The following is a 27246-nucleotide window of genomic DNA, read 5'->3' on the forward strand; positions in this document are numbered from 1 at the left end:
TTTGAATCCTCCACATTTACACTTCAATGCTGACCCCAAGTGCAGGTTGTATTTCATGTTGCTGCGCTCATATTTCTTGGGTAAAGACTAACCCTTAAACACTAGCACCCTGCTAAACCTCACCTGTTCTTGAAACAGCTGCAATCAACCAGCAGTTATATTAGCACAAAGGCTAAATTAACACGAGGCCCCGCTGAAGACAAAGAAAGATCTGTGTAATTTTTTTTTATGACTGCAATTTCAGAAGTTGTGTACTATCATTAGATGTAAGCGCAGCTACAGATCTATACCCCTTAAGAACAGTGTCATAAAACCACATAAAGCACATGGGCTTGTGCAGAACAGAGACCACAGACAAAAACAAATAACAGCAATCCCAGTGGCTTCTACTGTGTACGCCGGAGACAATATCACAATTACATATTTCCATACAAATGATCTAAACTCAGTGTTCTCTGCCACCCACAAAACTTTACACGGAGGAAGCAGACACTCAGAGACACTAAATATTGATACTAGATTAGATATACAAAGACAGATTCTGACAATACTGACATAAAACTTCTGCCTTTTTCTTCATCTGTTCATTCTGTGTTTCAGTACCACGAACACATATTTCACTGACACTAATAATGAGTAGGTTGCTTTGACTCAATTATGCAACCCCCTCCCCCCCAAGAGACAAGGGAAATGACAAGCAGTTCCACTTTCATGCAATTTCAATATGGCTTTAAGAAGATGTGTGGGTGGTGAGACTGCTGCTTTGGGTTTAGATTGTACACCATGACCTATCCTGCTTTCATCCATTTCCAATGATGGGGTTTTTACGCCTTCAACAGGGAGGAGAAGATTTTCCTTTAGGACAAGGAATTACGATAAAGAACAGCATGATTGGGAAAACTTGGCAGTATATCGGGGAAATGACCAAAGATTCAATACACATGGTTATATGATGAGATAAAACATGTTAAGTATAGAGGACAGAAAAGTGGGGAAATGGTAACGCAAAACAGGAGGGGGGGAATAAAACCCCACGGTATTAAAGGCAACAACGTAACGATAGAGTGGGTGGCGAGGCAGAGACGGCATCTTCACCCACGTAAGCACAGAGTGGGATGAGAGGAAAGATGTGATGGAAGGGGAAGGGTACAGTGATGTTCAAAGAGTAGCACCACCAGCAAAAAGTCAATTAAAGTGTCTGCAGTGAATGCAAAACAAGCAAGGTGTCAGTAAAACTAGGCTAGAAGGGGGAGGTTGTAACCATGTGGCTGTACCCATGTACAAGGAGGGGAACCTCAGTGACTAACGCACATAATTGGGCCAAATAGTCAAGATGGTAAGCTAGGTTTAACAGTATGCACTGTAAAATATTGTGGTGATGGTTAAAGAGGAAAGAAAACTATTTCCTGCAATGTCAACACCGCTAAGAGGGGATGTCTTTCTAAGAAAAGAAAAAGAAGTGGTTACAGACCTGCAGCAATCGTCAAAATCAAAACTCATCGCGTGCCTTCAGCGATTAGAATCAGGGAACAATTTTATTGTTATTAAATTGGAATGTACATCAAATGTGTGTAAAATAAGAATAACAAAAATTACAGGAAATGGCTATAGATTTGTTTTAACCTTTTAAGAAAGTGCAAATCAAGCATTCCAGAGCTTTTATTAATATTACAGCTATTTTATTCCTTCACATTTTCACGTAACTGACAATTGAGTCTTGCACGGTTTATTTTAATTTAGTCTATTGTTGTATTGTTATCGTTCTAAAGTCTATTCTTCATTTTTGGGAAGCACACTATAACATTGGGTTCGATAGGTCCTATACAAATAAACTTTATTATTATCATTGTTGTTGGTGGCTAAGATGATTGACTTTTTGACTGTAGCAATGTAAAAAACCTCAATTTCATTTGCAATTTCTACATATTGGCTAGTGGCTGCTGCTCAGGAGGCTGAGCAGGTCATCTACTAAGAGGAAGGTTGGTGGTTTGATTCTTGGCTGCTCCAGTCCACATGCCAAATCGTGCCTTAGCCAAGATGCTAACCCCAAGTTCCGCTCCAATGCATCCAGCAGAGTCTGAGTGTTGGATAAAAAACACTTAAAAAACATAGAATAAAGAGTTTGTATGAATTTGTGTGAATGTTGGCAAGCGGTATAAATTGCTTTGAGTGCTCAGGCAGAGTAGAAAAGCCCTACATAAGAACCAGTCCATTCACCATTTAAATATGTAACTTATTATGTCACCTGTAATCGATACAGTTGTGCAGTTGGCCTGCTTGCTTTTATCCCCTGCTACTGGCAATGTAAGTGTTTCTGCATAAATAATTTGTTGATGCCTGTTTGCAGTGAACTGTTGTTATGTAATGCTGGACTCCTGTACTGTGTAGCAAATTTCTGGAAAAATGCTGTGATTGAGACACTGATTTTTTTTAAAGCCCATTTAATAATTTCAAACCCTTTTTTTTTTTTAAATCTAAGAGTGAGGTCCCCTTTTGTTTGTTTTTCGCAGCCTCAAGTACAAAACCCACAAATATGCGCAGATGTGGATGACGCAGTTCACTGTCCTGCCAATAGTTTCACACTATCACGTTTTTCAAGAAGTGATGGTAACACCAGAGATATGCTGTAATGCGAGGCAGGTAACGAGGAGAATGCTAGCCAGTAAAAAACTGACGCAAAAATATTGAATTAAACATACCCTGAAAAACCTTTATTGGGGAGGAAAACACGACTGTTAAAGCTCAAGAATAAATAAACATGCTGTCATAATCTGACGCATACGTCTATGTTTTTGTGATTGTATACATCTACTTTTGTTTTTTATTGTGAGTTTGATACAATAAGTGGTACTTAATGTCTGTTCAGTATGTTACATGGCTCTGTTTATTTTCCATACACAGATGATTTTCTTTTAATGTTGATCAGTGCTATCAACCTGCCATGGATTGCAGAGGAAAATTAGCCTATACAGCTAAATCTGGCATATTTACATTAAATGGCTCTCACGCTCATGTTTACAATAGTGCAATGTCCCTTTTGGATAAATTTAAATAGATGAGTGATGGTGAGTTACAGTGACAGTAAACAAAATATCTGTTTACAATAAAATTTTAAACTGTCATTTGAGAAAACTACAAAAACAATTTGACACTTATTTATTCTGGTGGCTTATCATTTAGATTTTGATGGCAAAACTTCTAAGATGTGAAAAACAGTTAGGTAAATTAATATTATTTACCCTGTTTAAACACACCAGTAACTTAACCTTAGCAAAATAAATGACTAGTCATTGACCTGCTTAATCACTATTCCCTAGTGCAGCATTAAGTATAAATTCTCTAAGACGCATCTTTACTGGTTCTGTTTCACTCATTAATCAATAGTAGCAGAGCTGTCATGCAACAATTTGGGGTCAGTGTATTGCCCAAGGAAATGTAGCACGGGATCAAACAACCAACCCTGCATTTAATGGACAACCTGCTCTATCACCTGAGCCACAGCCATCACACGGTCAGTTTTCTTCAGTGGAATACCCAGCCATAGATAGAGGCACAAACAAACTACTATTTATTTCCACATCTCAGCCGTGAAGGGCAACAAACCCTGGGCCATTTTTTGCACCTACCCAACTGTTCTTATAAGCAAACTGCAACGTAAATTACTAGATCCACCATTTAAATACACAATAAATTATTACTAAATGAACTGCGAGATTAAATCATTACTACAATTTTTAGAAACTACGTCACATCTGCCTGTGTTGTTAGTGAAGGCTTAGGTGAAATTTCCAGGTGAAACCTCAGAAGAAGGTCAGGGAAACAGGACAAACCTGCCCAAACAATCGGTATTTGGGTAAAATATCCTGACCTGTTTAGCCCCATTACCATGTGAGAGCTACACTGAAATACTAGAAATTCCTCATCTTTTTCAGAGGGAATCCTATGAAACCCTCTTACTTTGTCAAGAAAATGATGGTATTATTTTAAACATAGTTTGAATTGGAGTTATTGGGTAGCCTTTTGATCACTTTAACTGTAGAAGGGGATTCAAAAGTCAGTCAAACATTACCGATTCTTCTCAAACAAGCACTGAGTGAATGCATTATAACACTTCCTTTTATATATATATATATATATATATATATATATATATATATATATATATACACATATACACACACACACACGCATACATACACACACACACCAGGTCTGTCTTAAGTGGATTTACTGTAACATCAAATTCTGCACGTTCTTAACAGCTTCCATAGTGATGGGGAGAAATGTTAAAAGGGATGTGACAGATTTCTTGCCTCTCGAAGGGTTTCTAATGTTGCAGAAGTTAGGATTTTCAAACTGGGGACTTTAATGGGACACCAGTTAAAATACAAAAGGAACAAACTCCAGGTCTAATTTCTTCACGAACAGTCTGATGTTACATTATATCAACAATATTACAATATTAGAATGTTATCAGTTATTGAAACGACATAGATGTGCCGTTTTCTTATGGAGTCATAAACCTCCATAAGAAAATACCACCAGAAGACAAAATGTACTTTAAATAAACCAGCCTTCCCATTACATGATGTAATAACACAGTGGCCCAGTGTTTTATAGATACTGGTGCTTATTCCCCCCCCCAACCTACAAATTAACATTGTCAGGGCAGGGTAAGGTAAGGTAAGGTGGTCCTTTAAGGGAGAAATCCCAACATATACTTGGAGGATTTGTGTACAGACTGTACTGCCTATAACGCAGGCCGATTGATGTTTATCCCACCTTAACTTTTTCGCGTGGGTGTTCAATGGTCGTGCTTGTGTCTGAGGCGAACTGGCATATGACATAACATCTAATGAGTCCGTCTGCCATCATTTTACAATTCACTTATCTGCTAATAACAATACTCACCCTCAGAGCTGCGAGGTCTATGTCATCCAGGCTTCTTGTGGGGGCGTTTTCAGACATAGCTGGAGAAACTTATCACGCTGGCTAATAAGTTAGCCACTTATTTGACAAGAAGTGCTTAAGGGGGATTTAAGCGGCCGATCACGCGAGCTTATAACGGCCTAAACCCAGAGGAAATACAGCAAAGTGGCGGTCCAACACGCAGGAGCTGTAGCACTTAGATTAGCAAATGCATCGCAGATAGAGCGGACAGACGCACCCAGCTGGCTAGCTCACGTCAACTCTGGCCGAAAGCTGTAAATGTTATTCGCACTTGTTTTACAGAAATGCCGCCTGCGGCAGCTAATCAAATCGCATGCAACTTAAAAAGTAGGATTTTTTTAGACAGGCTGTCAACGTCGCTGTTAGCCGCCCATTTGATATCGATCTAACAACTGGCAGGTTTCAAATGCAGAGCACCTCCGCTGTTGTTGAACACCTTGCTGCGTTCATTTTGACAAGACGCCGCTTCTCCCCTGCTCTCCAACATCCCAGCTAATCTCATATATAATACACCGATGCGTGTCACCGAGGGGGGAGAAGAAGAAGAAAAACAACTACCAGACAGGTGTTGTGTGCCACTGAAACATTCCTACTTACACTGATAAAGTATGCTATTTTTTATTATTTACGGTTTATCAGCGCAGTGATTGTTTTACTGAGAACGCAACGTCTGATGTGATGGCGTCCACGGGTCCGTCCGCACCGCACCAGAACCGACCGTCAGGCTCTCATCGCTGGCCTGAAACCTCCCAGGATTTTGTCACAGATTAGGAGCGTGGGGAGGAAAAAAATGGGAAAAAAAGGGCCTCGTTTCAAATGCGATTCCCTGCGGCTGCAGTTGTCAAACTTGTTAACGCGACTTAAATTCGCCCCCCGGGTTTCGTCCAGAGCGCACAAATAATCCGAATACCGAGTCAGGTGTGTGCGGTTAATCTAACGTTTAACTGGCCGGCTGGCTAACGCAGCTAGGCTAGCGAGCTAAATTGTCTTTTCCAGAATAAACTTTCCCTTTCCTTCTTCATCCATTTTCTGTGTTGACAGTCGCGCCTAGCACTGCCAACCTTCCGGGGGAAAACACGGGCAGACGAGCAGGCACTGTGTTATCGGCAGCCACCGTAATACTTGTAAGCCTGAGCACTCGACGCTTCAAAGTTGAGCGCTGCCGTCGATCTCCGGCGTCCAGATTTTATGAACTTGCAGTCATAGTCCGCCACTGCTAGAATCGGTGCAGTTTCTAACTGCGGTATAGCCGCCAAACTTGTTATTTCGCCATGTTTTGCTTCCCAAGTCCACTCCTCCCTCCCACTCGCAGCCTAGATGTAGTCTTGTTGGGTTTGTACTGACGATTGGCTGCACGCAACACTCCTGAAGTGTTTTCTCTTCTCGACTGGCTACGGTGCTTCATCAGGGACAAATTACCCGAAATTACAGTGGACTTCAGCCTACGCAGCTGCCTCTGTCTTGTTTGAGCTGCACAGCTGAGATCATCCCTAGGCATACCTGTCCTGCTCTGGCCTTCTGGGTCACTGGATACACGCTTAAGGCTAAAATACTGCTGAATAAACAATGCAGATTTTGGTAATAAGTGCCACATCTAACAAATATTCTCCTCGTCTTGGTTTTATGTGTGCGTCATCCAGCAGATTGGAGATTGCTGTAGTCAGTTTTCCATTAGAGCAAGCTCACCTTTATAGTGCTTGTCAATACTGCATGAATCAGTTCCAAAGCTTTTCCAGATAAGCACCTGACTGTTATTAAAAGAAAAAAAAACCCAGACTGTATGGCAATAACCTGAACAATGCATTAGTCATTTAGTGAACATTAAGCTTTCATGCCACGAATACCAGTTTCCTGTGTAAAGCACATGCTCTCTCTTAGAGTAACTATTTGCTTAAAGGATATCCAGCTAACAAAGGATATTGCTTCCATGGTGACAAAAGTAGTTTAGATATAAACAATTAACATTTCCCCTTTTCTGTTTCTCTTGCCATGTGATAGACACGTCTAGACAGCCATTTTAGTTGCATTAAGATTTCATAGAGAATAGAAATGCATGCTGATAGAGTACATTTGAAAATTTTATTTTTTTTAATACATTAAATCCAGTTTGAATGCAGTCTTTACTTTTTAAAAAAGCACTAACGTTTACAAAAGTAATACAAGAGAAGGCTGAAAAAAGTCAATTTTTCAAATAGAGTAGATATTCGGATCCATAAAAAACAAGTTCATGTTAAAAAAACAGAATAAAATACAAGTTGCTCATAATTGCACTAACAAGACTAAGAATATTGGTCATCGCTCTTTACCCCTGAGTGTTAGTAACCCTATACATTGGTAATTATAAGTTAATGACATTGATCTACAGAGACAAGGTTTCACACAGTGACTCTCAGGGATGAACACAAACACATTTCAATGAGTAATAAATTTATAAAAGTGGTTTGGGAATGCTGATTATTGGTCTATTAAAAATACAATTCATGAGAGAAACCGTATAAGGTCACTTTTCAGTATATTACAGGCATTTCTGCAGAACTTAAAAGGGACACCAGTTAAGACAACCACTTTGGGCTGCAAGAAAGAGGGTAGAAAATATATATATATATGGAAGGGCTTCTAGTGTCTTTTAATATCTTACATAGGTAAGCATCCATATTTCTAAACACAGATGCTTTAACTGAACAACAATCCTGTGAGAGACACTTCATGTAGACTTGGTCACATGGGGCACCTGTCGCATTCACAGACAGCTTTGCAATGGAACCGCCAAGGTAATGTTGTTCACTCATAGGTGTGTGTCAGAAGCTCATACAACAGTCTGGATTATTCACTTAACTGTGATTTGCTGTCATTGCATTGTTCTGGGTCATCTTTTATCTGGTCTCTTTAAAAGAAACGTGCAAGGGCTCAACCCCCCTCCAGAACACACACACACAGTAGTCATAACACTAGCACAAGGCTAGGAATATAAAACAGAGTCCCATTCACAAGTTTTACAGACTGGCCTTTATGTCCCCTTCTGCTGTTTGTTGCTGTAAAAAACTTGTGATGAAAGTGCATGTAATAAAACTTGGCCCAGCGTTCAGATATTGAAAAATGAGTTACAGTTTTGCCCGAATGCACAATCTAAAGTTGCAGAAAAATGTACATTCCCCATCGCTTTGGTTTTCCATCAACCCTTAGAATCCAATTCCTGTTTTTCTTCTTGAGGAAGGCAGCACATACTGTACCTTACTGCTGAATTATTACATTATATCTCAGTCAATGCAATGACACAAAAGAGGGAAGGTTTCCTGTCTATTTTCACCAGCAGTGCTACAAATGTATCCAGTAGAAGACATTTAAAGACTTCCCAACAGCAGTCACGGCTTGGTCACAGCTCAAGGGAATGACATTTCAAAAAAAAAAGCCCCGTGATTCCCCAAAATGGCAATCAGTGAGAACGTGAAAATGACATCACGGCACAACTCAAGTCAGCGTTATGGCTAAAAATAGTGGACCTAAACAAACGGCTATGTCTGTGAGCAAATGTAACATACGGTACACATGAAAGATGCTGGACCCAACATAAAAATAGCTGAGATATTCAGTGGTCTCAAGTGGGCAGTGGAATGTTCTGTTCTGGAATGTCGACAGCATGGTGAAAAAAAAAATCACTAGGGTGTCATGGAGACTTAAAAAAATGCAACAATTAGCAGGAAATCAACCTAACACCCTTTAATTATCTTGTTCTGCTTTTCTTCCGCTCTCACAGTTTTCCCACCTGATCATATATCCAGAAATGGTCAGCAGCCCTAGCAGAATATTAGCTTCCATTTTCCCAGTGCACCATCCTGATTTAGTAAGTTGTACCTCTTATCAGCACTCTCCCTATTCTGCCCTATCCAGTCTTTATTTCAGCTACAATCCAGTCATCTCTTTATATCCGTCACCATAACAACCACAAATGTTCTGACAGATTTTCTGGCACTGCAGTGAGAGGTGAAGCCTCAGAGGGAGAGAGTGAGAGAGAGAGAAAAGAGACACAGAGAGAGAGAGAGTCACCCACCCACCCAAAAATCGTGCACCAATAAATGTACACTATGTTCCCAGATCATGTGAGATGCTTGATTTCTAATACAACCTTGCAATCCTCTCCTGACTCATACATTCATTTATCTGTGCTCTGCACCGCCGCCAGACATGCAGATCAGATCACACTGAAGCTATTATAAAGCAGACATCACAAACAAATTGGTCAGCACAACCTAATATAGACAGGACATCGTAAAATTTGCATGTCAGTAGCTAACGTCAGTCACATTAGCCCATTGTCAATCAAAAAGACAAAGTAATCATAAGTGGATCATTAATAAATTTGGTAAGGGTAACACCTCTCTCCACCTCTCACCATTCAAGTGCTGGTGCTGTAACTCCTTTTGTTTACTGCGCTGACTACAGGAAAGATGGTTGCAGTACAGCAGCAGTTGCATTGTCATGTAGTGGTCTGAACATGGCTGAGCTGCTGCTTATGTCCACAGCCCTACAGGAGCCATGCCTTCTTTAGTGTTCCGTGGAGGCAGCAAGTTTTCCTCACACAGGAACTTTAAGGGGAAATGGACCAGCAGTCCTCGGATGGCCTTTAGTTCCTCTTTGGCCTGCTCGGGGTCTGTGTCACAGAGGCGAGTCACATTCAAATAGTCCCTCAGGGCTTGTATGCTATGGACACTGTTGCAGGGCAGGCACTTGAACACCTGTGGTACAGTAGGGCCAGAGAGCCAAGAAGAACAAAGAGCGGTGAGAGAAGTGAAAATACATATTGATACAATTAGATATATATAAAAAAAAGTTTTGGGGTCAATTCACACCTTGTCATAAATGTTAACATTCGTTTTAGCAGTGTCATTCCAAACCAAGAAGAAGAATTCATCACTGATTGGATCATCAATATTGATACTGGGGTCTGAAGCAGCTCCAACAAGAACCCTGGTACAGCAAAGAAAAGGCCAAAAATATTCAAATAACAAAAAAAATATGGTTAAGTAATGACAAAACTTCACAGGTTTCCCATGCATGATCAAATATTTTTGCTTGTCTGTTGGTAAAAAGAAGCCCATATACTTAGAGGTCTCACTCTCACATTTGTATCTGGTAGCAAAACTACATTAAGACTGTAAGTTGCTAATAAGTCATCAAGAGGCTTTTGCCCTGACCTGAAGCACTCTTTGCGTAGAGCGAGTGTCAGTGGTCCTGCCTGGTATTCCTCCCCTCCCATGATGGATGGGACCCTCTCTTCATCTTCCACAAATACTGCCAACTCACTGTCTCGGGAGCCCAGCATGCTACGGTCATTAATGTTGGCTGATCCTGGAGCAAAAATGGACAGTACAAGCATTTACAGTGTGTCCATTCAGAAGCATGATTCATGTAAAAAAAATATATATATATAGCAAAGGTTTTAGCTATATTTAAAATGAGTGCTGCTTTTTTTTTCTCTAGTTCTGTTTTATGTAATAGGTCCATGGACTGTTTAGAACAGTGGTTCTTAACCTGGGTTCGATCAAACCCTAGGGGTTCAGCGAGTCGGTCTCAGGGGTTCGACAAAGCCTCCGCTGTGACATGCACGGCTCATTTTGTGCACCAGTAAAAAACATATGTATGTCTTGAATTCGAAAAAAAATCTTATTTTATTTTTCACTACAGAGGGGTTCAGTGAATGGGTATATGAAACTGGTGGGGTTCGGTACCTCCAAAAAGGTTAAGAACCACTGGTTTAGAACATTTTGTTTATCTTTCTTCATGTATTAAGTGCAAAAAAAAAAAAAATAATACATAGAACCTATAGCCGACAACCTCTAAGGTGTACAGAATATAGTGAGAAATATCAAATAAAAATGTATGCTTTAAACTTTCTATATTTAAAATTTCAGTGCTGGCTGTATTTGTGAATGTTTAGCAGATTAATCTCCAATGCATTCACGTCTATTTACTCTGGAGGAGGCTGTAAAATTTTGTGAAATGGAGTTCAATATGTCAGCATGAGTCTCTCAAGCTCAAATCTGTCTGATGACAGAGATTCTGAGGTGATTTGTTGACGACATCCTGAATTTTTTTTGCAGCTGTTAGCCTCTGTTAGTGAAACTTTCTTTGAAGTGGCTCTAACATTTTTGGCCTCAGATATTTTCATACAGTGTGAAAATGTATTCAGACTCTTTATCAGAGTGATCTTTAGGACACTCGAGCCTAACATTAGCTAGCACAATGTTAGCATAACCAGCTGTTGTTACCATTTAGTTAGCTTATTGTCAGCTCTCCAGAGATTGGAGGATCACATGTCTGATCTGCTGACAGTAGTAACTGCAGCAGTATCGAGATTAAATACGATTGTTTATGCATGGTTTTTGTTAGAGCACTGACTTCAGTTCAGGAGATAAAACAAACGTATGACCCTTCATACCTTCTCGAGTCTGAAGGTGCAGACATAAATTACATTTGCCCCCCACACCTATGAGTTCACTTCTCCTCCACCTTTGGCGTACTGTGTATGTAGCTGTCTCTACCCACATACATAAAACATGATTACGTGGGATGGCGATATCCATCTGAGCCACTATATTCAAGAGGGTGGGGTAACATGTATACCCAATAAGTATATTGTTGAGTATAATATTCTGTTTTTCTGTTAAACAAACTCAAAAAACAACTTCACTGTACCTTTAAGAATTCAGATAAATCTTTTTAAAAGGTAATACAAAGCTAACTGTTATCAATAGCTAGTGGGTTCCAGAGCACCTTTAAGCAAATGCAATCCCTCTGTTCTTCCCACAAAGACTTGCATGTGAATATGCATATTCATATGGAGTAAGCCTAAAATCTTAAAGAGTGTAAGGCTAAACAATGAAAGAAAGAAGGAAAAAAGAATCCACAAGTCATTGCACCATACATTGGTCTCATCCATTTTTAAGTCGCCCTCCTATTTTTTTTTATCTTTTTATATATAAATGACTGTATTTGTTCATATCCATATTCTACAGTTATATGTGCTACTAAACTACATATAAAATGTATCGATTGAGTTTTACTGTTACACTGAATGCCACAAACACATTAAAAAATCATATCAGCTGCAGGCAGCATTCTGCCATCATCATTTTGTCATGAACCTCAGTGATGACTCAAGGTCAGAATTATAATCCATCCTTGAATGCCCAGCGGTGACTCACCAATGATATAGCAGCGGTCATCAGCAATAAGGGTCTTGCTGTGAACATAGATGAGCTCTGTGACAGGTGACTCGGAGAGCTGGGCATGCGTCCTCAATCCGCACAGTGTGATGTACTCTGTCCACTGATCCTTCACTGCAGGCCAGAGCAGAATCACATTATTTACATGAGATGATGTGAAATGAAGACCAGTAGAGTCAATTTAAAGGAACAACTCAAGGAGAAGGAAAGATGCATGTTAGCGAGGCAGCAAAGGCTGATGTCAGGCTGATTTCCGAGGTCTAACAAAGCAGGTAAGTGACAAAAAAAACGTACATTCGCTTAGTCTCGACAGGATGGAGAACTCCCCTCGGCACATGGTCCTAGGATGACAGAATAAAACCTTACATTAAGAAAGTCAGCCAGCATAAGGGGAAATAATTTAGGAATCTCACAAAATAAACCAAAAATATCTAGAGCATAAACAGAGAGTACACTTCTGGGCATAACATCAAAGGCAGATTTGGAAATGTGATGGATGATAGTGAAACCATAACATGGCCATGCTGCATTCTGGCAATAACAACATGCTGACAAAGCTCATTAAGCGACATCACTCAACGTAATATGTAATATGACTCGATATGCTCTATTCCAGTTGGACCAGTTGATTGATAGAAACCTTACATGCATGGTAGCTACCCCAACTTTCCATTACCAGTTTTATTGACATGTCTTATGCACTTTCTATCAGTGACATTTCTGCTCGATCAGAAATATGTCTTTAAACCAGACGAAGCTGAGAAGTCTTGTTTTTACTGTGGCTTTCATAAGTTGTAGTGCTTGCTGATGTGTGGGCTGAGTGCAGAGTGCTAATGGGCGGAAAAGGCTCTCACCTGTAAGTGAAGTGCAGAATAGCCTGAATGGCATTTCCACCTCCTGTACTGATGTCTCCTTCAAATCCAGGAAGCAGAGGCACCACCACATACACCCTGTACTTCTTCTTTTCTCTGAAAAAAAAACACAACATCAACACTGTACATTCTACTCTGCAGATAAAAGATGAGGTCTAATATATTTCTATTTGGTTTTGTTATTTCTTTGAACTAAACATTTTGTTTCAAATGTGTACCCCCAGTTTACCAGCTCAGTGATATTTTCATTTGTAGAACTGTGCCCTGTTCTTACATGTCTTGTCTTAACTTCTTTCACAAACTGCTGCTTTAAAGCCACAGACTTTCTAAACATTTCAATGCAATATGGAAAAAAAACCCCACAGGATAAATCTGATGGCATGCAAGGACCTGAACAAGTTTCTGCTGAATTACAAAATATGGAGCTAAATCATGGCCAAAAATTTTACTCATTTCAAAAAGGTGATTTGAAGTTGAAATTCTTTTAGATATAAAAAAAAAAAAAAAAAAAAATTTGAATAAATTATTTGTTTTCATGGAAATGACTTTTTTTTTACAGTTTCATTTTTTTCAGCTTCAAATTTTATTTTCTGTTTCAAATTATTTTTTTTCAGTTTTGGGTCTTTTTTTTCACTTTTTTTCCATTTGTCAAACTTTTGACCCTGATTTTGTGTTGTGGGTGTGTGTCAAGGGGGCGGGGCATGGGCAGGGCGTACACTAATGATTGACAGCCGCTGTGACACATGTTACAAGTTAAAAATGAGCATTTTAGCTGAAGATGGCCACTGCTCCTTCATGGGATGCTGCTGGCCAACAAGTAAGAAACACTTGTAACTGTTGTATGTGTGTCTGAGCTGATAGAATTTAGCTACTTCTGCCCAGGGACTGCAGATGGAAATTAGCTAGTAGCTAAATCTGGTACAAAACATATTCAGTGAATGCATTTTGTACACAGCCCTTCCGAAAGACAATAGACAAAAATTAGAAAACCAGCACACTCAAATCATACCTGTAGGCACGCAGAATTCGATTTACGATTGCATCACCAATGCCATTATGGACAGTCTTCTGGTCGGAACAGCTGATGAAGAACTGGTTCTAAGGGCAGAGGCAAGGCAGATGGTGGCTCAGTATGAGGTGAGGGCCAAAGCTAGCAGGTAGCTGGCAAGGAAGGAAGTGGGCTTTGGATATACTCAGATTCAGGAAAAGTCATTACAGTAGGCATGCTAGTAAACAGATTTGTTTTTTCCAAATCAGAGCCTATTCTTGGGCAACATATTTGAGATTATGGTGACAATTTTGTCCCAATGGGAGCCCTGACTGTATCACTGCTGTCTAAACCATATGGTTTAGACAGGATGACACACTGCCTGCTTAAAGATGTACATTTATCTGTAAAATGCTACAATGTTAATCTTAATTACCTCGATGTAGATGTAGTGTTCACTCTTCTTGATGGTGTCGATGTAGGCGTTATGGATTGAGCTCTCACAGGTTCCAGTTGACCAACGATCAGCAGAGCGCAGCACCTGAGAAAACCCCCAAAATTCAACTTAGCACTGGATATACTTATAAATCATGCATATATTTTTCATCTCTTTTCAGTGGTGTCATTTTACTATTACTGTGGATATTACCATTCCAATCACACTTACATATCATATTACCTTACACATGTAAATTCGCCCATTTCTATGAATTTTAATAGGATACTTAACTGAAGAAATGGAGCAGATGCACAAAAAGGGAGCGCACCTCTTAAAGTTTGAAGACAGATTGTGTAATCTGAGGCAATGACCCTGAAACCTGAATAAAGCAGCTACAAAACCTGATAGGAAAGCTACAACATAATGGGGAGCAAGGGTTATGGTTACAGGCCACCATCCACAATAGAAGTATCTGTTACTGGACACTCACTGATTGAGCGGTTTTAACTGCAGCATGTAACACTGGCTAAAAATACTGATTAAATACAGTTCTAAAATATTGTCATCTTGTTTTTGAATTATTCTAACAAAACCAGCATCTTCACAAAGTTGCTAACGCACCATCTTTAGCAATATATTATTATTCTATTATTCTGTTAAGGGGATATCTGCTAGTTGTGCTGCTTATGCTGGTGTCTCTCTGGACCATAGATCCTATGAAGCCTGTTGCAAGTGAGATGCTGCCACTTGTAATCCCACTCTGTCCTTGGCAGTGCATTTGTTTTCTCTGGCTTTACTAAACAGGATAAATATGTTGGAAGTAGTTTTGTTCTACAGGCTTTACTTTTGTTCCACCATCTGCCATAGCAAAAAAAAAACAAAACAAAAAAAACCCAGCAAATACTGAATAGCTGCATTTCCAACACTAGAACAGTGTCTCTTTGTTGTAGCACAGAAATACCCATCTGATTTCCTGTAAGATCTGACCTGGCAGCACAAAAGAATAAATTCATGTAAAAGTCAGTAGAGGTCTTTCATTCTTGGCTTGTTTACAGCAATTAAGGTCTTAAATAATTATTCAATAAGAATACAGTATACATATGACCAACAGCAACGTTTCATTAATGTGCACTGTACATGTTTTCAATTCTTCTTGCCGTCTTAACAGTGATGTCGAAAGCTCTCTTTACACCATGTCATTATAGCTTGGAGCTGTGTGACACAAAAAAGTCTTTCATATGAGCACTGGGAGCTAGAGGCAAAGTCTTTGTGTTTTCCCATATCCAAGGTTGACCTTCTGTGCAGGAGAACCCAGTTTCTATCAAGCTCTAGTGTGAAGCCTACAGTCCTGTGCAAATGAAAGTACACACTCTTTTAGTTCTAAGGTTTTACATATCAGACATAATAAAAAAAAAATCATGTGGTTCAAGCTAGCCTGCCCAAATAATCACTGCACCACCACCATGCATGACAGTGAGGTGTGACAGTATGAGGTGTGTGGTCTGATCTGCCGTTTATGCTAAATGTGTCGCTGTGGATTGCGGCCAGACACCTTCACTTTGGTTTTGTCTGTCCAAGTGACAGTGAAACTTTGCAAATCTAAGTTGTGCTGCCATGTACCTGCCTTTTTAGAGAGAAGTGTCTTTCTCCTCCAACATTTCCAAACAAGCTTTATTTGTTCAGTCTTTTTTCTTGTACTGTCAAGAACTTGAACATTTAACATGCTAACAGAGGCCTGTAGAGTCTGCACACTCTGACACTGGAGGGAATTTGCTGGGACATCCACTCCTGGGAAGACTGGTGGCTATCTTTAATATTTTCCACTTGTGAATAATCTTTGTCACTGTACAAACATGGACTTCAGATTGTAAGGAAATGACCTTAAAAACCTTCCCAGATTGATGGGCAGCAACAACTTGCTTCTCTACTGGAGGTGCTCACATTTACTGATGGTTAGTTAATGAAGTGCATTTGATTAGCAGCACCTGGCTGCTACTTACCCTCTTAATTCCTATGGAAGCAGTAAGACTGTACTTAGTTTTTCACACACTGCTTTTCATTTTGGCTTCAATTTTGTTCACTAAATAATGACAGGGTAATAAGTCATGTTTTGAAGTTCATCTAAGATTGCATGTAAATAACTTTGCAATGATGAGGTTTCTCTTGTTACAGAAAACATTAGAAATGAAAGAGGTTACACTTTATTTTGCACATGACTGTATTGCTGAAACAGAAACTGTGGATAGTTTTACAACCAGCTACAGTTCTGCAGGAAATATGTAAGCAGTGGTGAATAAAACTATTATATAATAATATAATATTAAATAATTATATGATGTATCTTGCATGCTAATGTCACATCATATGCACGAAGGCTCACATCTAAACCTGTCAGTGTTTTGACGTCAATGCATGAAAGGGCTAAAAAGGTGCTCTTTGGACTGCAGGGGAGAACTGAAAAACCTATGTAAACATAAGCAGAGTCATTAAAGAAGGACTTTAACACTGGCTGTGTAAACAACACATTGCTCTCAAATGGAAAAGTCTAGGCTTTATTAAGTGATTATAATCAATTAAATTTGGATTACAACAAAGTTAAAGGACCACAACAACCAAAGTGGTTCCAGTATGTTTTCCTGCGTGCTATCCTTGGCAATAGATGAGAATATGCTGGGCACTAATGATTGATTGATTTATTCATGCTTTTGGAGACTATAATCAGTTCTTCCACGACATACATTTTTAATTTCTCTTTGATATTTGGGCATTTTGGGGCCCGATGAATGTAAAAACAAAGAATTACCAGATTTTTTTTTATCTTATTTTTGTTTTTAAGAAAAATAAGAGCCACATATGAGGATATTTGTTTAAAATTTTGATAGAACAGTAGCAGTATAATGTCCTCGTAAGTGGATATCAGGCCCATGTAGAGCAAAATTGAGTATTTTAGTCTAAATAACCCAAAATGTGATGTCCACATATGTGGACGCCAGGTCCTAGGAGGTTAAAGACAACAAAATTCACAATTTAATTTGCATAATATGAATTTGCACATCTGTGCTGTTGTCAGCAACCTGGAACACACAACAAGCAAACAGCTCCAGATACAGAGTCCCCCAGCATGTTGCTGTTGTTGTAGCTCTGCAAACTATCAGCTGGCTAACGCATCACATTAGCATTACTACTGGTGATTTAAGCAAATTGGAAAAAAAAAAGATATGCATTTCTCAGAGGACCATGGAAGTGGGTAGTTACCCACAGGGAATTCCCGGAACTGTTTAATCTTAAAGCACCTCAAATATACCCTGACTACAGTAGCACATATGTGGGCCTATCTGTGAGCAAAAAGACTAGAACTTGAAAAATTGTATATTTACACAGATGCTGACGTCATCTCGAGTCTGTGTGTGAATATACATACCTGCACTTTGGCTTTCTTGGACCCAGGCACCGTGAATGGCAGAGAGTCAGCAGTGGAATGAGACTTGGGAAGAAGGTAAGGGTAGAAGTCGTCTTTGTACTTGATTTTGAAGATCTAAAGAGGACAGAAAAAATGAATCAATTGTTTTGTCACTTTCCTGTTACTCATGTTTCCAAAGCATTGCTTAAAGGTTTTTAAGCAATACTTCTAAAGGAAACATGAGGGATGAGGGTTGGGGAGGGTTTATTTTTTAGCACTTACTGTATGAGTCATATTACCACACAGGATAACATAAAACAAAAGGATACAAGGTCCAAGTCAGCAATACAGGAGTCTGACTATTTCAAGCTCTGTTTTAGTAAAGATCACCTATTTTTAATCCAATGTTTCAATTTCACAACTTTGGATATTTATAGTATAAATGTTAAACCAACCTGTAGCTTGTACACTTATAGACTCATTTGTAAAGCAAAAGTGATGTTTACAATATACATATAGATATAAAAAGATCAATGTTCAAACTATTGCTGTTTAACACAGCTTCCTTTTGTGCCTGACCTTGGTAAAATTCCAGCGCTGGATGAAGTGGCGGGCTACATCCCTGGCAGCTTTGCCATGAAAAGCAGCAGACAGGTCACGCCACGGCATGCGAGGAACTGTAGTACGATCAATGTTATCTGACAAGACAAAAGAGGGGGGGAAAAGGAAGCAAAAAACCCCAAAACAAGTCTTTCATCTCTCTGTTCAGACATTGTCAGTGTATGTGTGTGCGTGAGCTGCTGAAAGAAATTTAGATAGTGTACCTTCAAATGGTCTATCCAGCTGGACCCAGTCTCTCTTGATAAAGTTATTGTAATCTTTGCCAAGCCACAGTTTAGTGTTACCAGCCAAATCATGTGGGTCCTGCTCTCCTTGCTTATCTGGCTCAGATGTTTTAGAGCCATCAGCCATACCATTGCCCTGGATAACAGAGTCATCCATTACAGTCTGTACAGTTCACAGTGCTTCATTAAATGCTGTCAACATGTTCATGCTCAATCGGTGACAGATAAATAGGCTAGAAATACTACATTCTTACATCTACATCATTCCTCATTTCGCCTTCAGTTACCCTGTCGGTCGTCTCTGTCAAACCAAGGTCAGTTAGGTGATACTGGCTGTCATCCCATCTCCCAAAAGCCAGGTCAAGTCCCCCTACAAAGGCTACTGTTTGGTCAATGGCCACCATTTTCTCATGGTGAGCCCATAGGTACACCACAGAAGACATGTGGTCAGGATGCCGCATCACCTGACGGATTAGTGGGCAAAATTGGTGTTAAAATGTACATTTAGAGCTCTTTTGACAGTTATTTGTGTCCCTCTTCTCCTACTACTGTACAAGACATTGTGCAGAGAAGTGAAAGACCTTGATGTTTGGGTGCATATTCATTAGAGTCCTCTTGCTGTGCTCACTATTGATGCCAAGTGCCATCTCCACCTCTTTGTACAGCAATACACAAACTTTGACTCCCATTTCCTGCAGAAAGAGGTTCAAATAAAGTAATGTTATTAAAAAAAAAAAAAGTCTACAAGTTATATACATTTTGAAAAAGAAGAAAAAAAAAACAAGACAAAGAGATTCCCTACTGCTTTGCGTTTGAGGATCTCATCGAGCCGCCAGTAGTTGTTAGTTGCTGGTCTCTTTAGGAACAATTCAGGGCTGAGCCTGTGAAAAAAACAAACAAAAAAAAATCCCCTACACATTATCTGCATTGGAAATACGTTTCCAGGTTTAACTAAAATATTGAAAAATTATAGTTACATAAAGATTTTGATCAGCAAATCCAGACATTTTTGACACCTACCACCAATCTGTGATGAAAATCTCCTCCTTGGCTTGTTCGAGAGCATCAGCCAGGTCGGCGAAGTAACCACTTCCATTCACATACCTTCAAATAATGAAAGCTTAATTGAGGTCAAATCCTAAAAGATTATTGGAATTATTACAAATATGAGCCCGACTACATAACTGACCATTTAGTGAGCGTGTTCTCCCGTGGTGGAGCGAATCCATCAAAGCGTTGCAATTTGAGAAAGTCACATGTTTCTGCCAGACGGTTGATTTCATAACTCCACCAATGACTTTGTCTATAGCTGTTGCACTTGATAATCAAATTCCTGATTAAAAGCACAAAGGCGATGCGTGCATCACAAACACAGCATAAACTTGCAAAACTCAGTACATACAGTACACAAAGACAAAGCTGACCTACCGAGTATAGTTGTCAAAGCAGACTCCATATTTGGTGCCTGTGTCAGCACGACCCACTTTCATTTTGAACTCTGGATCAAACAGCAGCACGAAGTTGATGCTGCCAGTATCTCGTTTCATGTACAACAGGAAAGAGTCTTTCACCACCAGCCAGCGGCGTGACCAGCGGAAGCAGATCTGATGATGGCCTATACAGTTCAGGCCTTGGATTCGGTGACCCCCTGACCTCTTCAAGATATATCCCTCCCTGAGTCAAGATCAGACATATTATGCAATGAACACCTGCCATACCCTTATTCACTCCCACTAAAATACACGAGCTCAGTGTTTTGCTTACAAGCCCTTGGGTCCAAGATCAGAGACAAAGGAGAGGGGACTGATAGAGAGGAACTCCAACTGCAAAACCAAATATAACACAAAATGCAGTCATTTTACTTGAGATTTACTTTGTATGTCGAGACGGTACACTGAAAAGTCTTGAGCCACTTCCCTTTTCTTTCTATTTTGCTAGAAACATTAGAAATAGGTACAACAATTTATTTAAAATTGTCCAAACATACATGGGAGTACAGTATAAAATCAGGAAAATCAGATTTTGTACAATTCCAATGAGCTTGAACGTCAATATTTGGTCATATTTTGTCCAACTCATGACTGAGAGTGTTCCACTGTGGGTTTTTCTATCCACATATGCTTTTGCTGCATTGGCAGTGTGTTTGAGATCATTGTCATATTGAAAAATAAAGCTGTTGCCAATTAGAGGCTTTCCAGATGGGTATTGTATGGTGGATCAAAATGTGATGGTATTTTTCTGCAGTCGTGCCAAGTTTTAGACTAATAGCTTTTTGGGAATCATTTTGTTGTTGCAAAAACACCATTTCATGCTTGTCAAACTATGTCATCTTTGGCATTTTTGGTAGATTCATTTTATGAAAGTGGATTAAATTAAGTGTTTTATGATTGTGTTTTAGGCTGCCTAAAGACACAATTTAAAACTGATTCTTTAAGTTGTCTGTTATGTGCAGACAACACTGGTTCATCCCTTGGGTTAGGTGCCTCTTTCGTACTTGAATGATGAATAGGTATGCGTTAAGTGTCTTAACAAACAAAAAGACATTTCTCTAAAAATGGTCAGGTACAAGGACCGGACTGAAAATGTATGAAAATTCAGCCATTTTTAAAGAATATCTTGAAAAATGACAAGGAGGTCTGGCTCCTTGGAAGCAAAATATAAAGAGAAGAGGGCTGATTTAAGACTTTTGCACTGTAGTGTATGTAATATTCACCCATGCTTACCATGCTGCTATAATTTCTACAGAATGTGCTCTCCAATAGACAATTCAGGTACTCCTCAAGGTATTTCTGCATTAGAAGAGCACATATTTACAATTTACTTACTAGCTGCTACTTGTAAAATTATGTGATGCTTCAAAATATGTTCAGTGTGTGGAAAACTGATTTATATACCACTTTGCTGGAGGTTCTTCTGGCCCGCTCAGTCCCATGTAGGCTGGGCATTTCTTCCGACACATTTCTCAGCTGCTGCCTCTCCTTTGCAAATCTTTGAGGAAAATTTGGATATTCAAAAACATTCAGGGCTTGAGAGAACTGCCATAAAAAAAGCTCAAAACAAACAATCACTTAGATTTCAACTGCATTAACAGAGAGAGGCCGAATTGCACAGAGGTAAATCAATCAGCACACCAACCTTCCAATAGGGAGTAAATGAAGCATCATCTTGTGCTTGTAAAGGTCACGATGCACCTCCTGAAAGTTCTTGTACTTCCTCTTTATAGTCCAGTGGAACTGGCCATGTGTTAGATGCAATGTATACAGGGTCCCAATACTAACCTGGAGGGACATCATTGATATCATACATAAACATAAGTGTGGTGGTGAAAAACGGGAACCACGAAATGCCAAAAATTTGAGTGATTTGAATGGAATAGAATTTTTCTTATTAGCTCTTGTTTTCATAGCAACTGGGCTGTGTTTTGCCAGTCACAACTTTAACGTAGTTCCAAGTAAGAAAGAAAACCACAATTTGAATAGACAGATGGATTTATCTCTAAATTACTTATTTGGAAGATAAGAGTTAAGACACCCAAAGTCCTTTTCTAATTGCAATTTTGTAAGTGCTGCAGATCAAAGATGAACCAGGAAGTAGCGTAAAGATTTTTTTCATTTCATATCCTCCTGAGACCCTATGTCCTCATATGGGGAAATTACATTTAGGCTTTTACACACATTTTACTTCATTCTACTCAATAAAGTGTTTTACACTTTGTAAAAATAAAAAGAGATGACCCCAAAAAGTTGATTCTGTTCATCTGGACAGTCCACATGCGGACAGTTTCTATAATCAGCTAATCCCAAATAGCTAAGATTAAAAATGCATTAAAAAAAGTTTGGGTTTCCGGAGGATATAAGCAAATGAGGCAAGACATTTAGCATGTGGATTGGATTAAAACATGTAGAAACAAGTTTCTAATTCTACTTACATTCGCCATTCTGGACTGTGGGAGAAAGAAAATCAGAGAATGTGGATACCAGAATATAGAAAGTATATGCAAACTGACTGAACCATCCAACTAAAACTCAGGAGTGAAAGGTAGTTACTAACAAATAATGTGACATGAAGTGCTTCTACAGATCAGTACTTGTTAAGATACCCATGAACTTCTGCTTCTTAATATAAATGACTATGTAAAAATGAATGTGAATAACTGTTTCATGGTCATATGGTTGGTTTCAGATCACTAAAATATTATCTTTAGGACTCATTCAACAACAGTCATAATAAAATTCACCACAAATGAAATCCTGCTGTTAATCATTTTGAATGCAAAAGAAATTTGATTTACATGACTTTGAACGTGGCATGGTTGTTGTCTCTAGTGCCTTGTATCCATGGTTCAGGCTGCTGGTGGTAGTGGTGTAATGGTGTGGGGGGTATTTTCTTGTCACACTTTTAGCCCCGTACTACCAAGTGAGCATAATTTAAACACCACTGAGCACTGCTGCTGGCCATGTTGATCCCTTTATGGCCTAAGTGACAGCACACCGTAAAACCCTGAAACAGCCTGCTCAGTAGCAATAAAGTTTCTTTTGTAATTTTATCGCTCCATTCGCTTCACTATGACTTGGCAAAGTAGTCAAATTTAACCCTAGCATGTCCTGAGTCAAAATTGAAAATGGGATTGTATGTTGTTACACAGTTGTAAAGAGTTACTTATTAAGCATAAGTGTGTGTGTTTTCACTTTGGGCCCATCAAGAGCTTTCTATAAAGATTCATTAGTATCCCCAAAAGAAAAAAATGTAAAGGGTATTTTCATAAGTTTATGGAGGTACCCTTGAGCGTGTAGTGTGCTTCTCTGTGTTGTCCAGTCTGCATTTAACAGGAACATCAGGGATGAAATAAGGTATACCCTCATCTTCTATTTCGGAAAGACGATGCACCACGATGAAAGGACGTCCTTCTGCGATTTGAAAAATTGGAGCAATCAAGAAAAATGGTTTCTCAATGGGGAGCTTCTATCTTAAACTGAATTCATTTTCGTCGTTTCTCACCACTGCGCGACATGAGGCCATCTAGCTCGTCTTTAGTGAAATTGTGGCAGTCGTGTGAGAAGCGTCGTCTAAGAAGGCTTTGGGCAGCTGCGCTCTCTGCCAACGGCTCGATCACGTCCTCTGGACTGGCCATAGCTCTGTTGTACAAATGAGCAAATGCCCTGGTGAGAAGACAAAAGAAAACAGTCCAGAGATCGAAGACATGTGAAACTGTGGCCGTTCTCATGATATAGATCATAGCAAAATCGGATTTTAAAGCAAGAATATCTGACTTCTGATTTTCTGTAGAAAAAGTAGTAATAAAGACAATAATGCAGTCCCGTAACTACAAACGTGTCAGCTGTAAAACAGAGAGATGCTGTTTAAGTGTTTGATGCTTAGCAAAATCCGTCAGTGTGATCATGACCTTGAAGTGAATCTAATGCTCAATAATGATGACATATCATAATTGCTCAACAGGGGGAATTCAAGGACAACCACCATTATCACTTCTGTTAACAACAGACTGTTTTAGATATCACTTGCTTGAAAATAGAAAGTAGACTGGAAATGTTTGGCAGCAGCGACCTGCTAGGCAAGTTATTTATGTCAAAACATATGAGAAGTTTAGGACACGGTTACTGGGGTGACAAAAAGGGTGTGTGAAACCCTTTGTGTTGCATGTTGGTAAATGTAGAATAGCTGAATGTTTCCTGGAAAACAAGGCTTAAGAAAAAGGAGGGAGGGAGCCTGTCTCTGTTAAGGAGAGAGAGTTTGAAACGAGGGTAAGAAAGAAAGAAGCATGATCTGCGTCTGCATTCTAAAATTCTTTTTATCAGAAACATGTGACTTTCCACTTCCACTACAAGCTACACAGGACCACGTGTAGCAAAAACAGGTTCAGGAAGAATAATACTTGAAGATCCCGTCACAATTATTGTGTCGGGCGTGAACTAGCATCTACTAATAAGGAGACTAAGAGTCAAAACGAAAGGAACATGACAGATGACCTCAATAATCAGCACTCTGTGGTCAAGATTCTTCCCTGCTTTTTGCAGATGTAATGAAAATAAAGCACTTATATTGAAGAGATCTGCACATTTGCACAGTGTATTCATCCCAAATGTGTCATCTGTACAGCCATTTTTTAAAAATATAGATCACCACTGTGTATTTGTTGTATTCATATAAGCTTTCTTGTCTTAACAACAATCTGGTTTAGAATTTAATTCCCATTAGGACGGATCTTCCCCACCTTTGCTTCCCAAGAAAGCACAAGTGACATTTTAATTGCTGTGGAAAAAAATCTCCACGCTAAGGCCATACTTAATTTCAGCTATTTCAATTTATACTTTTGACTTTTTTTGGTTATTTTCACTTATGAAGCTGGATCTTTTTAAGGCACTCACATGTGAGCTCTTTGGTGCGTTTCAATACAGACGGCAGTTTTTCCACACACTTTTAGGTGTTATACTTTCGTAAGAAAGACTTGCTCACACTTGCCCCTAAGCAAGCAAAATGCACAGTACAGAGGTAAACATGATAAAAACTAAACCAAAACAGATATTTCTCATTAAGTACCAAACCCAACTAGCTGCTGTTATCTGTTTACATTTTGAAGCACGAAAGTGTTAAGTGTTGACTTAATGTGATTTCCCTGCATTTTGCCTGTCTGAGTCAAACTTTGCCTACACTGTTTGCTCAGGTTACTTTCACAGTAAATACTACACTATACCCACACTGTGTTTTATAAAACATGAGACTGATCAAATTGGAATGCTGTGACTGGCTGAGAGGTAAGCTATTAGCGACAGTCCAATGATCGCAATCCTTTAAACACACACACTGTGTGACAAGAACAATGTGGCTTTGTTTGTGTGTATGTGTGGGGTGCAATGGATGACTTTTATCTCTCAGACGTACCAACTCTGGAGCAATTACAAATGCTATCAAACACACTGATAGCAGTGCTGTGTTGAATTCAAAACATATTTCGTGTTTGTTTGGATAATGAAAAGGCAGGAGGTGAGTTCAAATCCACCATCTAGTTGGAGCCTTTCTGTGTGGAGTTTGTATGTTCTCCATGGGTACTCCAGCTTCATCCCGCAGTCCAAAGGCATGCAGTTACTGCGGTTATGTGTGAATTTGTTTACGAATGGCTGTCTGTCTCTCTGTGTCGGCCCTGTGACAGACTGACTACCTGCACCCTGCCTCTTGCCCTGTGACAGCTGAAACAGGCTCCAGCTTCCAGAAATTGAATGGATAAGTGGAAGAAAATCTATGGATAAGGGGATAAATAAGGAGATTCCTGACTTTGCTGACTCCCAGTGGTTATCTCAAACAATGACACCTGGCTGATACAAGGGAAATGTTAGGAGACGATCAGCAAAACAATCACACTTCACATAGCAGCTTCATTCCATGCAGTTTTCACTGATGGCCTCAACTAGATACGGGATGGCACACCCTGCAATGATGATGTACAATCTGACATCACAGCTGGGTGTGTGTACAGGTGCAGCAGAGTACCTCTGACAATCCTTCACCTGCAACTTGATCTTTTTGTTTTTTTTAAAGCTGTTTGCTTGTTTGCATACCCATCATATTTTAGTTTTCTTTTAAACATCATTCATCAGCTCTTCAGCCTGGACATCGGCTGACCTATTTAAAAAATGGTCTTCCCTTAATTAAAGGGAAGTTGTGCTTTGCATACGTGATCTTTAAAATGAATTTGTATGGGAAATCTACGGACCGACTCTAAAACGTGCAACCAAGTGACAGAAGACAATTGTTTGTCATCAACTTGATGACTGAAACAACAGCGCTGAGTCAACACTTGCTTGCGGCGATATCATCAGGATTTCCCCCCAAAACTGTGCTGTGGCTCAGAATAGTCCGTCTGATCACGTTTTTAAAGCGTTAGGGCAAAAAGTCGGTGTTTAAAAAACGTCTGAAAGAAAGACAAAGAGAGAAATAAAACAAACATAACTGCATCTGATGGAGTGTTCTTAATTAAGCACACACCCTAATCTACACGAACGAAAATCACTTTTTAATTTTTTCGCCAAAGACAAAGCATCTATAAGCCGCAAAGTCTATTTAAGACTCCAGGCTGGAAAAGCTGAAGGCTAAGTTTTGTCGTCTCCACCCTTTCCCTGTTTCCCTACTACAGCCACAATCCACAAAGAGACTCGGTGTAGTTTAAAAAAACTTCCCATATAAAGACATCTGTTGGGAGCAAAACATACATTTAAGCGCGGCACTAATAGGATCGCCGTATTCCTTATCGCTACCTGCGAGTTTGCAGCTGGACAATCCGCACTCGTCAGTACTGCGACAACACAGCGGATGGAAATATAAGTCCGACATAGGCCTGAAAACATACTTACTGTCAGCTAAGTTCAAGCCACGGATCGGCTCACGGTGGCTCCACACACGGGGCGAAGAGCTAAAAGAGTCATTCAAAGTAACAAAAATGTTTCATTGTAGCCCAGCCGGAGTATCAGAGAAGAGTTCATCAGTGTTAACCGTGGGTGATGCACGCTTTAGTCC

General features: G+C 39.5%; 2 protein-coding genes across 6 annotated transcripts in view; both read right to left on the minus strand.

The window, feature by feature from the left end:
• The window catches only part of mink1 (misshapen-like kinase 1), a 33276-nt gene extending 27001 nt beyond the window's left edge, over positions 1-6275 (minus strand). For all 3 annotated transcript variants that reach the window (XM_063487509.1, XM_063487508.1, XM_063487507.1), the window contains exon 1: positions 4912-6275. In XM_063487509.1, coding sequence (XP_063343579.1) covers positions 4912-4968 — 57 coding nt within the window. In that variant the 5' untranslated portion in view covers positions 4969-6275. The remainder of the gene's footprint in view (positions 1-4911) is intronic.
• Positions 6276-7057: 782 nt separating this feature from the next.
• pld2 (phospholipase D2) lies at positions 7058-27221 on the minus strand. Of its 3 annotated transcripts, none has more exons than XM_063487102.1 (25): positions 27084-27221; positions 23716-23852; positions 23497-23624; positions 22646-22660; positions 21853-21995; positions 21612-21705; positions 21441-21506; positions 20482-20540; positions 20146-20391; positions 19907-20050; positions 19738-19821; positions 19520-19598; positions 19299-19409; positions 18972-19181; positions 18697-18853; positions 18452-18570; positions 17894-18007; positions 14470-14574; positions 14055-14143; positions 13028-13141; positions 12468-12514; positions 12153-12287; positions 10143-10296; positions 9798-9915; positions 7058-9683 (listed from the first exon to the last, which is right to left on the minus strand). In XM_063487102.1, exons 2-25 carry the CDS (start codon positions 23846-23848, stop codon positions 9459-9461), a joined length of 2889 nt encoding a protein of 962 aa, XP_063343172.1. In that variant the 5' UTR covers positions 23849-23852; positions 27084-27221; the 3' UTR covers positions 7058-9458. The 3 variants fall into 3 exon arrangements, with proteins under 3 accessions (XP_063343172.1, XP_063343171.1, XP_063343173.1); XM_063487101.1 differs by having other exon boundaries at positions 23716-23876; XM_063487103.1 differs by lacking the exon at positions 22646-22660 and having other exon boundaries at positions 23716-23876.
• Between the last annotated feature and the right edge of the window lie 25 nt (positions 27222-27246).

This window comes from Pelmatolapia mariae, linkage group LG10_11 (assembly GCF_036321145.2).
Source record: "Pelmatolapia mariae isolate MD_Pm_ZW linkage group LG10_11, Pm_UMD_F_2, whole genome shotgun sequence".
In the NCBI taxonomy this organism is placed as follows: domain Eukaryota; kingdom Metazoa; phylum Chordata; class Actinopteri; order Cichliformes; family Cichlidae; genus Pelmatolapia; species Pelmatolapia mariae.

Coding starts and splice junctions, on each gene's coding strand:
- pld2 (XM_063487102.1), bottom strand. CDS start 23,848: ATGGCCAGTCCAGAGGACGTGATCGAGCCGTTGGCAGAGAGCGCAGCT. Junction 20,392..20,481: donor GATCTTGGACCCAAGGGCTT/GTAAGCAAAACA, acceptor ATCTTGACTCAG/GGAGGGATATATCTTGAAGA. Junction 14,144..14,469: donor AACACTACATCTACATCGAG/GTAATTAAGATT, acceptor CTCTGCCCTTAG/AACCAGTTCTTCATCAGCTG.